The sequence below is a fragment of the Cricetulus griseus genome, chromosome 5 (assembly GCF_003668045.3).
Source record: "Cricetulus griseus strain 17A/GY chromosome 5, alternate assembly CriGri-PICRH-1.0, whole genome shotgun sequence".
Lineage (NCBI taxonomy): Eukaryota > Metazoa > Chordata > Mammalia > Rodentia > Cricetidae > Cricetulus > Cricetulus griseus.
The window spans coordinates 123,135,580-123,154,445 of record NC_048598.1 but is presented as its reverse complement, the minus strand read 5'-3'; the positions used below and the strand labels follow the sequence as shown (position 1 = coordinate 123,154,445).

General features: G+C 42.1%; 1 protein-coding gene across 4 annotated transcripts in view; it reads left to right on the top strand.

Annotated features, from left to right (window-relative positions):
* Positions 1-10,592, top strand: part of Exd2 (exonuclease 3'-5' domain containing 2) — a 37,397-nt gene extending 26,805 nt beyond the window's left edge. For all 4 annotated transcript variants that reach the window (XM_027418401.2, XM_027418402.2, XM_027418403.2 and 1 more), the window contains 5 exons: positions 3,135-3,466; positions 4,509-4,615; positions 4,828-4,963; positions 6,599-6,955; positions 9,240-10,592. In XM_027418401.2, coding sequence (XP_027274202.1) covers positions 3,135-3,466; positions 4,509-4,615; positions 4,828-4,963; positions 6,599-6,955; positions 9,240-9,456 — 1,149 coding nt within the window. In that variant the 3' untranslated portion in view covers positions 9,457-10,592. The remainder of the gene's footprint in view (positions 1-3,134; positions 3,467-4,508; positions 4,616-4,827; positions 4,964-6,598; positions 6,956-9,239) is intronic.
* Positions 10,593-18,866: the final 8,274 nt, after the last annotated feature.

The following is an 18,866-nucleotide window of genomic DNA, read 5'->3' as shown; positions in this document are numbered from 1 at the left end:
TTCAAGACCAGCCTGGTCTATAGAATGAGTTCTGTGACAGCAAGGTCTAACTCATTTAGGGGCTTGTCTGTCTCCTGTCTCTATCAAGATGCTGAGGCAGGAGACTCACTGCAGTTTGAGGCCAAGCTGGTCTACGAAGAGACTCTGTCTCAGGAATCAGAGAGAATGAATATAAATGAATATGAGACTCTGAGTTATGCTAAGTGAGAAAAGCCAGTCACAGAGATTATATAGTATGTAATTCCATTTCCTTGAAACATCCAAAATAGGTTGTTTCAGCGGGGAACAGAGAACTACTAGAGGATATATGGTTTCTTTGTGGATTAGCCAATGTCCTGATTGATTCTTGTTTATAATTGCTTAGTTCTGTCCGGATGCTAAAATAATTGAACTAGATCCTGAGTGAATTGTCTGGCACATGGCTTAGAGATCAAGAAAACTATCATGTAAAAAATAGTTTATTGGCAGTGGTATCAAATGTGTGATTCTTACTATAGTTTTTTTTTTTTTTTCCAGTATAGAGGATTGAACCCAGTACCTTGTGTGTACTAGGCAAGCAGTCTACTGAGCTATAGCGTCAGCCCCATTTATGATGCTTGATTACATACTGAATCAGGATCCTAATTTGTAAAAGACTAATATTATTAGGACCATTGGAAACAGTAAAACTATATATCTGCTAATGTTCTTGTATTGTGCCAGCATTAAAATTCTTAAGTGTTATGATTATGCAGGAGAATTCCCTGAGCTGAGGAAATACATCCTCACATATTTAGAGGTGAAGTATCTTTTTTGTTACATTTTTATTTATTGTGTGTGTTCCCTGATGGCACAGTGTGTGGAAGTCAGAGGACAACTTGAGGGAGTCAGTTCTCTCCTGGGGATTGAACTGGAGTGGTTAGGCTTGGCAGCAAGCACTTTTACCCATTGATCCCCTCTTACTGGCCTACGGTGAAGTCTTCATAGGTACAATTTAACTTTAATATTCATCTAGTAAAAAAGTGTATGATATTTGTGTTGTAAAAAGTTAAAGCCAGCGGGGCGTTGGTGGCGCACACCTTTAATCCCAGCACTCGGGAGGCAGAGGCAGAGGCAGGCAGATCTCTGTGAGTTCAAGGCCATCCTGGTCTCCAGAGTGAGTGCCAGGATAGGCTCCAAAGCTACACATAGAAACCCTGTCTCGAAAAACAAAAAACAAAAAAAAGTTAAAGCCAGTAGTGGTAGTCTGTGCCTTTAATCCCATAACTCAGGAGACAGAGGTGAATTGATCTTTGTGAATTTGAGCTCATACTGGTCTACATAGCAAGTTCTAGGACAGCCAGGGCTACATAGTAAGACCCTGTCCCAAAATAGGTAAAAATGAGCATTTATTGACTGTTATGAATGTCAATTCTCATATTCCCTTGGCCTCTCTGGGGTTTGAAAACTTTCAAAATAAAAAGTTAGTGGGCAAAGTTTATTGTTATCAAAGTTGAAGCCCAATTTATGATCCTCATTGCTATGGAATTGAGACTTTTCAAAGGTTATTGTTAGTTAATAATTTTTTTGAGAGTTAATAATTCTTAATTGGGGCCAGCAAGATGGCTCAATGGATAATAGTACTTGCCACTAAGCCTGGAAACCTTAGTTCAATCCCTAGGATCCACTTGGCAGAAGGAGACAATTGACTGTAGCAAGTTGTCCTATGACCTCTACACACACACACACACACACACACACACACACACACACACACACACACACACTGTGGCACAAGTAGCTGTACATACATATAGATAAACAATGTGACAAAGTATTTAGCAATGCTGTTTTTTGTAACTATAAGCATAGTGGTTAAGATTTCAGAATAGGGGGCTGGAGAGATGGCTCAGCAGGTAAGTACTCCTGCTCTTCCAGAAGATCTAAATTCTATTCCCAGCTCCAAACATAGTGACTCACAACCACCTGTAACTGTTCCAGGAGATTCGGTGCTCTCTTCTAGCCTCCATAGGCAGCAACTACACATACATACATTCAGGCAAATATTCATAAAATAAAATAAAAATAAGTAAATAAAGCTGGGTGGTGATAGTACACGCCTTTAATCCCAGCACTTGGGAGGCAGAGGCAGGTGGATCTCCGTGAGTTTGAGGACAGCCTGGTCTACAAAGCACTGTATTTCCAGGACAGCCAGGACTATATAGAGAAACCCTGCCTTGAAAACAAACAAATAAAATACATATCAACTTGTCTGCACAACAGGGCTGAGAAACTAACTCTTCCTGCCTCAAAATAGTAAAAATTTAAATCACAGGGGCTGGAGAGATATCTTAGTGGTTGGGGCTACTCTTCCAGACAGGGTCTTACTGTGTAGTCTTAGGTGACCTGGAAATGTATGTAGACTAGGCTAGTCTCAAACTGACAGATCTGCTTGTTTCTGTAGGGATTAAGGGTTTGTGCCACCAAACTGACTGTTCTTTTTTTTTTTTTTTTCTTTTTAATGGTGGTAAGTGAAAAATGATTTTATTAAGATTAATTTCTATGTAATAAAGTTGACCTTTTAAAATGCCAGACATGGTAACACATACCTCTAGTATCACCTTTGGGAACTGGAGTCAAGAGTGTCTCTAGCTCAAGGCCATTCCAACCTATATAACTAGATTTTTTTCTCAAAAAAGGACAAAGCTTGGCATCCCACTAATCCTAGACAGGTTTAGGAGCCCCAGGAGTTTGTCCATCTCTAGTTTTCCAATTCTGGGATTACAGGCAAATGCCACCATACCCAGCTTTTTTACATGGTCTCTGGGGATCAAACTTATGTCTTCATGCTTGCAAGGCAAACACTTTATCAACTGAACTATCAATTCAGCTACCATAGTAGACTTTTATTTTTGTTTGGTTTTGTATTAGAGATAGAGTCTCACACTGTAGCTCATATGGGCCTTAACCTCAAGGCAGTCATACTCCTGACTCAGTTTCCCAAGTGCTGGGATTAGCAAAATATCTGAGAGAGAATGGGGGGGGGTGTTTGAATCCAAGGTTTTATACTACTAAGCAAGTGCTACCCTGAGTAGTTTCCAAGGCACTTGTAATTGACTTTGAAGGTACTGTGGCTTGTCTTCCATATTCTACTGACCTCTAACTTTTCTCTTCAGGTAACTTATGCTGCCAGGGATGCGCAGATTTCAGTGGCTCTCTTTCTCCATCTTCTTGGATACCCTTTGTCTAGAAATTCCTATGAGGAGGAAAACAATGACCAAGTCAACTGGCGGAAAGTCTTGGAGAAATGCAGAGCTATGGTAGACATCCCATTCCGAAGCAAGGGACTTGGCCGATTGTGTGAAGAACTTAATGGCGAAGCACTGGAGTCTCAACAGAAGCCAAGAAATAGGAAGGCTAAGCCTGATGGAATGGTACTAGGCAGCAACCAAGGGAGAGACCCCAGGAAGCATAAAAGAAAACCCCTGGGGGTGGGCTATTCTGCCAGGTAACTCATATGTTCCATGCTGATGAAGAGCTTTACCGAGTCAGGCAGCAGAGACTCTCCAGGGTTAATGAAACTTTCCCTGCTTTTAGTGACATTTGGGCTACACTTCTCTTTATTTGTGTATTTTTCTTTTCCTCTTCTTTTATTTTTCTGTTTGCCAATTGGAATAGAAATGAAGAGAATGTACCCTAGCTTTGTCACTGACTGTTTGGCTTGTAACTTTACCTGTAAAAGAGGTATTAGGCCATAGAGATGGCTTGCCAGGTAGAGGCACTTGCTGCCAAACCTAATGACCTGAGTTTAGTCTTCAGGACCCACACGGTAGAAGGAGAGAACTGACTCCCAAAGTTGTCCTCTGATCTCCACATGCACAATGTGTGTGCCTCTCTCCAAAATAAGTGAGTGGTAATGAAATATTGAAGGGGATATAATTTTATCTCTTGTTTGAGAATGTTATGAACACGAATAACATGAAGTCCTCATATTTACCAGGATAAATGGTAAATTCTTCAGATTTCTTGTTCATGAGTGTTTCCAGCCCCACACCAGCTTTATGGTGTAGCTAGTGAGACTCTCCTGTGTGACTGACTGATACCTCTTGAGGAGGTTAAGTAGTAAGTTTGTTCCCTGGAGCATGGCACTTTAGGGATTAGATGATTAAAATGAGGGAAGCATTGCCTGTGAGCCAGAAATCAACCCACATGGCCCTCATTACTTTATCTTGAACTTTTACAGTTTTCATTTACAGTTTAATTCAGTGATTTGGCAGCTTATTGGTGCTCTGTTCCTGTTTTCATTCACCGCAGAGCTCTGTGAACAACTCCCAAATCACTTCCTGGTGTCTCAGTCCATAAGAGTTCATTTGTAGCTCTGCTTCCTAGCCAGTGCTTACTGAGGATTGACTGTGGTTTCCTGCCTGTTTTTCCGTATGCAGTGTGATTGATTCTGGTGTTAAAAACAGTTTGAATCACTAAGAAGGGAGTGTGGGAAGGTCTTGTAGCTTGACCAACAGCTTTCAGTATGAGATTTCTTTTCCCTGCAGAAAATCACCTCTTTATGATAACTGCTTTCTCCAAGCCCCTGATGGGCAGCCTCTATGCACCTGTGACCGGAGGAAAGCTCAGTGGTACCTGGACAAAGGCATTGGAGGTATGAGACTCATTTGCCATATTTATGTATAATTAGGGTCTTGATGTGAGTGGAGTATGGAAGAGAGTGAATAGAGGAAGACAAAGAGACCTTGAGATGTGTGGGTAGTCATAACCCAGCATTCTCTGCTAGCACATCACAACAGTTTAAGAGGGCTTCTTGGTAGTAGAGGTGGGAGCAGCCCAGCACTGATGTGTTTTCTTTTTCCTAAGAGCTGGTGAGTAAAGAACCTTTTGTGGTCAGGCTACAGTTTGAACCTGCAGGAAGACCTGAATCCCCAGGAGATTATTACTTGATGGTTAAAGAGAACCTGTGTGTTGTATGTGGCAAGACAGATACCTACATCCGGTGAGTAATGTGTTAGATTAAGTAACCTGCCTCCTGTGGGAATTGCCTGTGTAGTCACATGCTGAGCCCTAAGATACCTTGGTTAAGTTTTCCCACATGGCAGTGTGTTTTAGGGTTTCTATTGCTGTGAAGAGACACCATCCATGACAACTCTTATAAAGGAAAACTTTTAATTGGGATAGCTTACATTTTCAGAGGTTTAATCCATTATAATTGTGGTGTGATATGGTAGTGTGCAGGCAGATATGGTGCTAAAGAAGTAGCTGAATGTCCTAAATCTTCACTTGCAGGCAACAGGAAGTGAACTGTCTCACTGGGTGTAGCTTGAGCATAGGATACCTCAAAGCTCACACCCCCCCACACACATACTTCCTTTAACAAGGCCACACCTTCTCCTACAAGGCCACACCTCCCATTAATGCCACTCCCTTTAGAGGCCATTTTCTTTCAAACCACCACACAGAGAGTCTTAGCTCTATAAACATTGCAGCTTTCCTAACAGCTTCATCATTCTGCCAGGCCATCTCTAATGGCTTCTATCCCCCTTAAGGGAGACCTTGAGGCTGTACCCCTGTACCCCCCTCCCCCAAGCTTTCAAGCTTTCTGAGCCTTAGTATTGTTTACAGAGTTCCCCAAGGCTGTTTTTTCACATTAGGGTTCCCACAGTGAACATAAGGCTGACCACTGGGGCTTGAGTACCTGTGCTTGGTCCTTCTCATGGCCCCTGTGTAGTAAATTCTCTTCTTTTTCTTCCCTCCCAACTTCCCTTCCTCCTTGCTTCCCCATTTCCTCTCCTTCCCACCATTCCTAGTGTGTTTTGTTATTTTCTTTTTTTTTTTAATCTTAATTTTGGTTAGACATCACTTTTTCTCATTTGGAGACAGAATGTTTCTTTTCTTTTTTCCCAGGCAGAGTTTCTCATGTAACCCTGGCTATCTAGGAACTCCCTCTGTAAACCAGGTTGGCCTTGAACTCAGACATCCATCTGCCTTTGCCTCCTGAGTGCCACCACCACCTGGCTGAGACAGAATATGTCTATGTAGTCTTGAATGCAGTTATCCTCCTGACTTAGCCTTCCAAGCCCTGGGGTTCCAGGCTTGTGCCACCGTGCTGCTTTAAGTCATTCACTTCTTGTCTTTCTCTGCAAAGTGAGACAGCTGTTGCCACTGAGAGTTTTTCCTGAGAACTTAGTTCTGCTGAGACAATGATGACAGATCTTGGTGAGCCAGAAAGTAGTGTCAGAGTGAGGGAGTCCTCAGATAAAGAAAATTGGTTTGCTCAGCCCACCAGACTTTTGAAGAGTTATTTTGATTAAATTAAAAGCCATTATAATATCATTTCATTTCTCTGAGACTCTCCTTTCTAGGAACACTGGCTGTTACTAGCCTCTGCCAGTCAAGCCTGACAGCAGGGAGTCTGTACTTAATTCAAGGAGAGAGGACCCTATGAGCACTGGTAGATAAGGCAGGCAGGTGGGCCTGAGAGTGACATAGGTAATATTATTGCCTTCATGTAACTTCTATTGAGTTGTGTTGCTCAAGCCTTTCCAGTCACATTTAGGCCCAGGTTAGACTCCAAGTAGTTCATCTGTATCATAAGCTAATGAGCACTGCTCTTGGGGTTGGCTCGTTCCAGGAAAAATATCATTCCACATGAGTACAGAAAGCATTTTCCTATTGAGATGAAGGACCACAACTCCCATGATGTGCTGTTGCTCTGCACCTCCTGCCATGCCATCTCCAACTACTATGACAACCATCTGAAGCAACAGCTGGCCAAGGAGTTCCAGGCTCCCATTGGATCAGAGGAGGGCTTACGCCTGCTGGAAGATCTAGAGCGTAGGCAGGTGCGTTCTGGAGCCAGAGCCCTGCTCAACGCAGAAAGCCTGCCTGCCCATCGGAAAGAAGAGCTGCTGCATGCACTCAGGGAGTTTTATAACACAGATACTGTTACAGAGGAGATGCTCCAAGAGGCTGCCAGCCTGGAGACCAGGTATGACTTACTGTTGTGTTCAGAGAAAGGATAGGGGATGATCCAGTGACAGCAGCTTCATGAAAATGATTGTCACAATCCCAGTGCTTAGCCACATGCTTATTAATCTAGTATCTAATTGTTGAAGATACCATGGGGCAAAATCAAACAGTTTGAGACTTTCTTTTTCATAAGAGATGGTGAGATGACCCAACAGGTTAAGGTGCTGACAACATTACTTGGATCCCTAGGACTGACATGGTGGATTGAGTGAACCAGTTTCCAAAAGTTGTCCTCTAACCTCCACACATGTTCTATGGCACGCTTGCACGTGTGGACTCCTACAAGTGTACACACACAGACAACACACACACTTAAATAAGATGTGATTTTTTTAAAGCGAGATTTTCCAATTGTGAGGTATCTGTTGTTGACTCTGTAAAGTCAAGTATAGTTGGTCTCATGCATCCTTCTGTAGAGGTTAATCCTAAAGTCAGCACATAAGATGAAAACAATAGCCAATTAATACCCTGAAATCTCTGAATTGCCATGAAGTAAATAAAGTATATGTGGTTTTGTGTGTCTTACTTCATACCTAGATTTTTGACCAGTGCATTCATTCATATTTCTTGTCTCACTGCACATAGGGTCTGAACCTACTGGATAGAATTTTGAGCAAACCACTGTCCTATTTCATCTTTTTTCTTCTTTCCTTTTTCTTTCCCCCTTCTTCCATATGAGTACATAGTTGAATTAATATGACACAACTCAATGTTTCTAAACAAGCAGTTTATGATCCTGAGGCATGAACATGCACGTACATGGCTCAAACAATAAGCATTTTAGGTTACTATGTAGCTGTAGTTCCATAAAACTCTGATAATGAGGCTGATAATAAACAAGTAAAACGATATTTATAGCAGCAAACATTTCTTTATTCAAAAAGTATTTGTTTCACTCATACTACTGATCTGCCACAGCTAAGAGATACTGTATTTTCTAAACAAATACTTAAAGATACACTGAAGTGTGCAACACCAAACTCAAACTACATAAATTGGCTTTTTATTTCTACTAGCAACTTAATGACATTTTACTTTTACCTTACATATTTTTTAAGTGTTCAAAGTTTTTTTCCCCCTCTGAACAGGGTTTCTGTGTGTAGCTCTGGCTGTCCTGGTGTCCTGGAACTCACTCTGTAGACCAGGCTGGTCTCAAACTCACAGAGCTCCTCCTGCCTTTGCCTCCTAAGATTTGGGATTAAAGGTGTGCACTACCATGCTTGGCTAGCCATATACCTTTCCAATAAGCAGGTCCCAGAGTTAGATGATAGATTCAGACTGTGTCAGGATGTTTGGAGACAGAGTGAAAACATATGGGACTGGGCATGGTGACACTACCAGAGGCAGAGGCAGGTATATCTGTGTAAGTTCAATGCCAGCCTGGTTTACCTACTGTGCTCCAGGACAGCCAGGACTACATAGAGATGCCCTGTCTCAGAAAACAAATAAGAAAAAGTGGGAAGCTGATGAGGCAAATAATAAAACACCTGCAAATACTAGAGAACCCAAAGTTGCTAAGCTGGCGGGGGCTTGGCTGGAGGACTGGGAGTTAGTGAGAGAAAAGAAGCTTGGAGCAAGGTGTTTTTGAGAAAAGTGTTTTTTTTTTTTTTCCCCTTTGAAGGAGGTGGAGGGAAGCTCTGCTCTCATAGTATCAGCAGTTATTATGGTTTCCTGTCTAGCTGGGGAGTAGGCAGGGATTTCATCATCTATAGTATACCATCTGCACAGCTGAGCAGCCATGGGAACTTCTCACTATGACTGAAACACTCCCTGCCAATGTGGTCTGACATTTTTTGTGTGTGTTTGTGTGAAGAAGAAGGCACTGAAGAAATGGACTGCCTTAAATTTTACACCCAGGTTTGGCAGTGTTCTGAGAAGCCAGGCTATGTGGGCTGATTTAACAGCCTTATTTTAATACTGGGTATGGTTTAGAATAAATTGTTAATGGCCTACAGAGAAGTAAACTATTCCCTGAGTAGCCTTGGTCCAACAGATACAAGATCAGTATTCCTCACCCCTCACCATGGGCCAGGCAGTAGGTTTCCCTATAAGTCTGATTGTATGTATAACTCAAAACCCTAAATGCCTTCAGTGTGAGCCTTGTATGCTAAGTATTAAGAGGTGAGAAAAAGGTATTTTGAAAACATTAAAACAGTGTGTATTTTGGGGTCTCTCTCTTATCTGCCTGTGGGACTGCCAGTGCTTATTTAGCTCAGATCCTCTGCAACTTCATGTTTTGGCAGAATATACAATGAAAGCTATATTCCTCATGGGCTGAAGGTGGTACAGCGTCACACGGAGGGTGGGCTGCGCTCCCTCATGCAACTGGAGAGCCGCTGGCGTCAGCACTTCCTGGACTCCATGCAGCCTAAGCACCTTCCCCAGCAGTGGTCAGTGGACCATAACCATCAGAAGCTGCTCCGGAAGTACGGGGATGACCTTCCCATCAAGTTGTCGTGATTGCTGCTTCCTGCAGGTCAGGACAGGTGGGAAGCTGGAGCCAAGGTTAAATTACCTCCTGCTGTTTAATGTCATTGGTGGAAGCCCAGATGACTGGCTCATAGTGCTAAGTTACACTAACCCCAGGTACTTCTGATGGAGCAAGGCTGTTGTTTTAAGGGGAGCCCATGGTTTGGAATTTTAATTGAGGAGTTTATTCTTTCTCCTCCTTTCTCCCCTATTTCTGTGTGCAAGGGAAGCTTGGACTTTATTTTCACTCTTCCTCTCTGCTTTTCATGTTAAGAGGGAGAACAAAGATGTCTCTCTGGAGTAACTTTGTCAGGCTCTGAGAGACGTTTGTACTTCTCTCCCCTCTCCACTGCATTGCTTTCTCTGGGGCAGGGAGAAAACTTCCTTCTGGAGTTGAAGAAGTGACCCAGAGTCAGATTCATATTCCTAATTCAACCTCATGATTTTAATCTTTCTTGCTTTTCCATATTCATTTATTAGGGTCTATCCCAACTTTATTACTTGGATTTATTTTACATGCTTGGAAATGTTCCCACTTTGCATATAGGACCAAAGCCCAGCTTACTGCCATGTGCTTCTTCCTTGTCACAGGGGAAGTCCTTTTCTGGAAATGAGTTTTCAGCTGGGTGGGTCCCAAGTATACAACCATTCCTAGGAGAGCTTTGATACGTTGTTCAGCCTCTCCTCCTCTGGATATCTCTGCTCGTTGCCTGTCTCCTGTCCTGCTTCTGGGAGCTGTCACTTCCTCCGTCAGTGTTCATGTTCGGTTGCTTTTGCGATACTGACCTCTCCTTAACACTTAATTCACTCCCAGAGCCATTTGGCCAGGTGAGGACGTCACCTCCCCTGGAGCCTGGGACACTGAGATTAACTGATGCATTGCAAGTTTAAAAGGGTAATGTTTCATCTTTCAAAATGTTAGACTACTACTTTGAGTATGAAATCAATTTATTAGCAATTAGTATTTTTTCTAAACTATTAGGGAAACTTTCTTATTTTATAAGCTCTTAATAAGCTTGAGCAGAATTTTATGGCCAGAATCCAAAAAGAGTTCTATTTTGGAATTGTACCCAAGTTGGTTATAACCGATCTGACATTGATAAATAAAACAACTTCAAAGCACAAGGCTCAGTGACTGTAAATGTGAAACTTCTTTCTGACGTTATAAAATCAGCAGGTACTCTTGGGGGAGTTTCTATTTATTCTGCAGAGTCCCTGCCTCATGGCAGTAGTATGATCCTTACACATGAATATACTACTCACACTGCACCTAGCCCTTGGACTAGGTGTGCAGTCCACAAATGGATGTGTGCTGCACTCTGTCCCTCTGCCCTGCCTTCCCATTTCTCCTCTCACAGGCGTTTCTAGGATCAGGACTAGACATTCTTAAAAACAAACAGTACCAGCCGCTCTCGGGACTCTAATGTAACGTAGTAGATCATCACAAAGCCTGTAACTCCTGGTTATGGACACTCCTGGCTAGAGACTTTCTTGAAAAGCCCAGAGATGAATGAATGGGAGGATAGCTTGCTTCTTGGTTATGGTAGTTGCCAGGCTCCCCACAAGATGGCGCTAGTGCATAGATTTTTTTTTTTTTTAATATCCATTCTTGAGAAATAAGCAACTTTTTAAAAAAAAATTTATTTTTATTCTGTATACATTGGTGTTTTGCCATGGGTGTCAGGTCCCATGGAACTGGAGTTACAGACAGTTGTGAGCTGCCACATGGGTGCTAGGAATTGAACCCAGGTCCTCTGGAAGAGCAGTCAATATTTTTAACCACTGAGCCATCTCTCCAGCCCTCTTCCCCTCCTCCACCCCTGAGAAATAAGCAACTTTTATACATGGTCACTGAATATAACTTGTGACCTGTGTTTCTAAGTATTTGTAGTGAATTCTCAGTCATTTCTATAGCTTTATAAGAGCAGGCTCTCCAGTGGGGTCCCTGTCCAGGTCCAGTGTGAGTGTGCCCACAGCACATAGAGGACAAAATCAGTCTGTGCCACAAAAGTCCTTTCCCCTTTCCTAAAGAGTTGCCTTGTAGCTTGGAATCTATATTCTAAGGTTGCTGAGAAATTTTGAGCCTTTTTATGAGTGAAAGTTGCCATCTTTTTTGTTGTTGTTGTTTTCCCCGAGAGGGTTTCTCTGTGTAGCCTTGACTGTCCTGGAACTCTGAAGACCAGGCTGGCCTCAAACTCACAGAGATCTGCCTGCCTCTGCCTCTGCCTCCTGAGTGCAGGGAGCCACCACCACTGAGCAAAAGTTGCCATCTTAAATGAGAAATTTCAGGGTAAATCTATTTTCTGATATCAAGTCCATGAAACTGGGTGTAGGTGGCTCCTTTCTGTAGTCTTTGTATGCAGGAGAAAGAAGCAGGAGGGTGTTGAGTTCAAGGCTAGCCTGGACTACATGCTGAGTACATGCTCATTAGAGAAGGAATAACAATCAGTTGTCTTCCTTCTGTCTGGAGCAGAACTATGCTTTGGTGATATGGTTAAGAATTTTCAGTCAGTCAGGTGTGGTGGTGCACACCTTTGACCTCAGCACCAGGAGGCAGAGGCAGGTGGAGCTCTGAGTTTAAGGCCAGCCCCATCTACAGAGTGAGTTCCAAGACAACTAGAGCTATATAAAGAGACTCTGTCTCAAAAGAAAAAAAAAAGAAAGAAATTTTCATTATTTTAAAATATATGTATCACTGGATGATGGTGGTTCACACCTTTAATCCAAGAACTTGAGAGGCAGAGTAGGGTGGATCTCTGTGAGTTCGAGGCCAGCCTGGTCTACAGAGTGACCCTGTCTCAAAAAAAAAACAACCCTCCAAAACAACAAAGTATATCTTCAATATTTAAACAAAATTGTTATATTGTGTGTGTGTATATATGTGTGTGTATGCATCCTAATTTTTCCCCATTCATTGACATGGCATCACAAGTAATTATCTTTGAAAATAAAGTTCTACCCAAGTGTATGGCTTATGCTTGTAATCCCAGCCCTTGAGAAATGGAGGCAGGAAGATCAGAACCTTAGGGTTATCTTCAGCTACATAGTGAGCTTAAGGCCAACCTGAGCTATATGAGCCCTTGTCGCAGAACGAAACAAAACAACAGAAAACCAATGAAAATCAATGTTAATATATTTCTGGTAGCTCTCCTTCCTTCAGTCATATAGCCCCATACTCTGTTGTTTCAAATCCTTCATTACCAGTTATGTGGAGATAAACTTTCTTGTGTATGCCTTACCTTGCTCTGTCCTTGGTAATTTCTTTAAGATACCCAACCCTAGAATTGGATTTGGGGTGTCACTATGGCAGCTAGTACTAATTAACATCAGCTTAGGTATAGCGTGTACATTGAGGGAACATATCTTTTTGACCCCTTAAGCTCCAAGTGCCCTGAACACCAGTTGAGCATCTGTGAGTTGGAGTGGTCCCTTTATGCCCTGGCTATTATGTAGGTGGCTTTGGACTTCTTCTTTGCTTCCTTCCTTCCTTCCTTCCTTCCTCCCTCCCTCCCTCCCTCCTCCCTCCCTCCCTCCTTCCTTCCTTCCTTCATTCCTTCCTTTTTTTCCTTTCTTTTTTGGTTTTTGGAGACAGGGTTTCTCTGTGTAATAGCCCTGGTTGTCCTGGGACTTGATTTATAGACCAGGCTGGCCTTGAACTCAGGAGATCTCGTGCCTCTGCCTCCTGAGTGCTGTAATTAAAGGTATACGCCACCACTCCTGGCTATGTCTCTGTTACCTTTTGTCTACCATTCTCCATTTCCATGTTCCCTTCTCTACCTGTGTAGCCAGTGGTTTTTGGAAGTAGTTTATTTAAAATTTTTTGAATGTAATTTTTCAATTAAAAACAATTCTTTATTTTAAAATAAGGTTATGTTCAGATTCTTTTTGAAAATAGATCTGTGTTTAATAACTTGTCATTCTAAAGTGAATGAAACACATATTGAGAGATTTGCTGCCACTTAATAGTGCAGCCATAAGTTACTTATTCTTACCCATGTCACCAGTAGTAGGTCAGATGACAAATGTGTTTTATTGAAATAAAGCCGTCTTAATCCCCTGTTCTCAGTTCTTAGAAAATCAGCAGGCAGAGAGCACTTTGCTTTAGCTTTTTATTTGGCCTCTTTAATGGTTGGATTCTTGATTTACCTTGCCTATGGGTCTTTTTATTCATTCATTTATCTTTTATTTTTCATCATTAGGTCTCATTTTTAAGTATCCTTAAAATGTATTTTACATTTTTGTGTATGGAGTGTTTGTATGTGTATGGGTTCATGTGTGCCAGGGTGGATGTGTAGAGGTCAAGGGACTTCAGGAAGAGATTCTCTTCCTTCCACTGTGTGGGTTCCTGGGATCAAGCTCTGGTCAACAGGCTTGGTGGTACATGCCTTTACCCACTGAGCCTTCTCAGGGTTTGTCAAGGGAAAGCTCCCCCGAGAGTGGGATGGGCAAGTGGAGCTGGGGAGACATTTTTTCCCTAAAGATGTGTTGGTTTACTAATTATTATATTACTATTTGTGATGTATTTGAAATGCATACTGCTCCACCCCTGGTCTTTTGTTTTTCAAAAAATATACAATAAAGGTCATTATTAGACCTTTATGAAAAACCTCAAAATCAGTTTTTCTTAGGAGAAATGGTCAAGAAAGAGGGTGATTCTTGTTATGATTAACACAGCATAAATGATATAAAATAATATAATAAAATAATAATATAAAATGATATAAAAACACATAAGTTTTTATTTTTGGAATCTAGCTTGCTCTTCTGCCATTTGCCAAGTTCCCCCATGCTCTGGAGCACAATGATAGTGCATGATGGCATACAACCAGTGACCCACAGAGTCTAAAGTACCCTTTCCAGCCTCCTGCAAGGAGATGCACCAGGGACTCCCTCTGAGATCAGAATGTCATTTGAGATGGTGTAAATACACTGATCATATTTCCTTGTTTACTTTGTCTGTGGCCATCTCTGATTGGTGGCCCCTCAAAGCTATGGGTAATGAACCAAATGGGTCATTGACTGATTGACTCTTGTGTAGCTCTGGGTGGCTTTGAACTCATAGAGATCCATGTGTATGTCTCCTGAGTCCTGGATTAAAGGTGTATACCACCACTGCCTGGCCTCTATGGCTGTGGCTAGCTTTGCCAGAGGCTTTATTAGGTCATAAACAATATATCACCACACTTTCCTCATGGTGTCTGAGAAAGGACTGGGGAGGTATAACACCAGTTAGTCAGAATTCAAAGAAAAAGTAATATGGTGAGTATGACAGTTTTCATTGTCAACTGATCAGTCACCTGGGAAGACTCTTGATGAGGGAAGTGCTTCTGTGTGTGTTTATCTTATTGGATGATAAATAAAGTACTGTTTGGCCAAGTTAGGCAGGACTAGGAGTCAAGGAGGATTCTGGGAAATGTCGTAAAAAAGTGGTGATCCAGGCAGGAAGTGACATAACAGGGAGACTCATATATAAACAAGGGCAAGAAGAAAGTGGGCCCCTTCTCTCTTCCTCCAGAGTCACCATGTGAGCCCAGGAAGGCAGGATGCTTGCCACTGGTGTCCAAGAAGATAAGTCTTATAAAATAGGTAGATTTATGATAATTAAGACTGAGCTAGCAGATGAGAAATCCTAGTCATTGGCCAAGCAGCATTTGTACCTAAGTCTCTGTATTATTTTGATCACCCACGTGGCTGGCAGAACTCAAGCGGGTGGCGGAAAGATTTATCGTAACAGACTCTAACTGAGGGATTGTCTAGATCAAGTAGGGTTATGGGGGATAGTTTGATTATGTTCATTGATGTGGGAAGAACAAAGCCCACTAAGGGCAGTACCATTCCCTGGTTTTGTCGTCCTGGACTATTTAAGAATGAAGAAAAGGCCAGGACGTGGTGGCTCACACCTTTAATTCCAGCAATTGAGAGGCAGAGGCAGAGCAGGTGGATCCCTGTGAGTTTGAGGCCAGCCTGATCTACAAAGTGACTTCCAGGACAGCCAGGACTGTTACACAGAGAAGCCTTGTCTCGAAAAATAAATGAATGAATGAATGAATGAATGAATGAATGAATGAATGAATGACTTCTAGGACAGCCAGGACTGTTACACAGAGAAGCCTTGTCTCGAAAAATAAATGAATGAATGAATGAATGAATAAATAAGATAAACACAGGGCTGGAGAGATGGCTCAGTGGTTAAGAGGTTAAAAAACAGAGGTTAAAAACCTCTGTTTTTCCAGAGGCCCTGAGTTCAATTCCCGGCAGCCACATGGTGGGTCACAACCACCTTGAACGAGATCTGGTGCCCTCTGTTGGCATGTAGGCAGAAAACTGTATACATAATAAATAAATAAATAAATTCTTTAAAAAAAGACAAACACAAATAACATCTTGCACACATTCACTCTGCTTGGATTCTAGATATAATTAGTTGCTTTTAGTTCCTGATTTGACATTCCCACAATAATGGACCGTGTTCTGGAATTATAAGCCAAATAAAACTAATCTCCCTTTTAAAAAAAATCTGCTGAATTTAGAGTCAACATTATTACAAGCACAATGGGTGAGTCAGGATGTTTTTGAGTTGGAGTGACTTCTTATATTTTGCTTCTCAAAGATCTCCTGTCTCAGGCTACACCGTGCTTGGACACAGTTGGCATTCTAACTCCTCAAGTCACCAGAGTATCCGTTAAGTCCTGGACAAGAATCAGAAATTAGAGCTAGAGACATAGCTCAGTGGAAGAGTGCTTGCTAGCATACAACCAGGCCCCATGTTCATTCCCCAGCATAGGAAAAACAAATAACAAACAAAAAAAACAACCCAAACTTCACTATTGAAAATACTGGTATTTTTTTTAAAAAACAAAACAAAAGAATACCAAAACAAAACAAGTTGACCTTAAAGTCATAGTGATTCTCCTGCCTCTGCCTTCCAAGTTTAAAAAAAAAAGAAAGGTGTGAGCTACCTGCTACTTTTGGAACTTGGGAGGCTGAGGCAGGAGAGTCACTATGAATTAGAGGTCAGCTGGGCTCCAGAGGAACACCCTGTCTCAGAAAAACTGAAGAAGGGGACTGGAGAGATGGCTCAGCAGTTAGGAGCACAGCCTGCTCTTCCAGAGGTCCTGGTTCATTTTCCACCATCTACATGGCAGCTCACACTGGAACTCCAGTTCCAGGAGATCTAGTGGCCTATTCTGGCCTCTGTGAGCACCAGGCACACAAGTGGTACACAGACGTACATGTAGACAAAACACCAAAACACATAAACATTTTGAAAGTTTAAAACAAAAAATGGAAAACATAACAAAACCACAATAATAAAATTTTTGAATTTAGCAGTAAAACAAAGGGGCTGAGATAAGAGATTTAACCATATGTGGTCTTGCAGGTGGTGGACATGAGTAGTTTCACTCGTAGACTTAACTTTGTATTTTGCTTTTTCCTATACCCAGTTTATCAGATATTAGACATTCAGAGAGGAGTGGGCTCATAACCTTATTCATCAGCTGTAGGTCGTTGTACTAAACACTTAACTTTCTATACTGATAAAATATAATGTGCCAAGCGAGAGTCCTCTACGTCCAAGCATTTTGTAGTACATCCCACTATTTGGGGCAGGGGCAGGGTTTCACTACATAGCACAGGCTGACCTGGAATTTCGTATGTAGACTACACTCGCCTTAGACTCAGAGATCTGCCTGCTTGAGTTTTGGGATTAAGGGCATGTACCACTGTACCTAGCTAGAATTGGCCACTTTTAAAGGAAGACATTAAACCAATGGTAAAAAACGTCTCTGGTTTTGTTTTTGTTTGTTTGTTCTTTAATGACTTGAGAACTCATGAGCCATCCACAGTGTTAACATGTTGTCCATCCAGGAGTCCTAGATGTGAGTAGCTCACAGGTGCCTGGGAAGAGTTCCTGGCTATAGGCTTGTATAACCCTGGTTTGCCAGTGACCTTGTCCTACTTACCTTTGCTCGTCCTTGGGCATCAGCTAGACAGACATGTATAAAGGTAATGTTTGCATTATAAGCTGTGTAAAGATTCCTCTGTGATTGTCACTCCTTCTGACCTGACAGAAAGAACATTTCCTAATCCATCTCTGTGCTTCCTTTTCTTTGTGGAACACAGATTTCTACCAATATGCACAGTTTGAAACTCTTCACAATCTCCTAGTAAGACACAAGCCTGAGTTTCTACCAAAATGGAATCATTTTGTTGTTCCAAAAAAAAAAAAAAAAAAAAAAGAAAGAAAGAAAGAAAAAAAAGTGACCAGCTAGCCAAAAAGAAGGCTCAAGTGCATTTTTCTGCCCTCTTCTATAGAGGCTCTCTTATCACATCTAAAACACTGACATCTTCTGTTATATCCCTCTGAAAGCCTTGGCCTGGCTCTGTCTCTCTCAAATCAACATAGCAGTGCTTGGCCCTGAAGGTCTGCAAACCCAAGTTGTGGAACATATGGCTTCCTCCAAGCCCTTGGATAAACTGAGCAGGACCAAAGTTGGCTCAGAAAAGGAACAGACAATGACTTGGGGGTTAGTTTTTCTTTGTAAAATGTTATACAAGTGCAGAGCACTTGGCTGCTGCCCCCCTCTCCAACCATCAGCAGACCTTGACCTTGGCCAAGATTTTGCCTCATTCTCTCGGCATTTCAGCATGGAGTTGCGTTTCAGCTGTGGAATGCTTAACCAAAAGCACATGCTGTGGTGGCGGGTTCCAAGGAGCAAGTCCTGCAAAAGCCCAAAGCATTGTTCTCTCCAGACAGCAGCTTTCTCTGAACCGCCTAGCACACACCAAACTGGTGATGTTTTGGCTCATCTGTACACAGAGCTGGGGTTTGTTAATACCATACTGAAGTGCAGTGAAGCTCTCCTATTGCAGTAACATACATCTGAAGAATGCAGTGAAGTTCTATTGCAGTAACATACATCTGAAGAATGCAGTGAAGTTCTATTGCAATAACATATAACTGAAGAATGCAGTGAAGCTCTCCTATTGCAGTAACATACATCTGAAGAATGCAGTGAAGCTCTCCCATTGCAGTAACATACATCCGAAGAATGCAGCTTGAAGAATTTTGTCAGTATATGCCCATATGACTGTCAAGGGCTAGAATTTAAACCTGGCATGGCCTTTGTCTATAATCCCAGCCTTTGGAAGGCTGAGGCAGGAGGAGCCATGCAAATCAGGGCCATCCCAGTTTACAAAACAAGTTCCAAGCTAGCCAGGGCTACTAGCAATACCCTTTCTTAAAAGAATCTAAAATATTAATAAGGACTGGCAACATAGCTCAGGGAAAGAGAACTTGCCTAGCATGCTAGGTTCCCTGGGTTCAGTCCCTAGGCTGGTTTTTTAAAAAGGGGACAGGAAGGCTGGAGTTTCAGATGTCTTTATTTTTATATACTTCT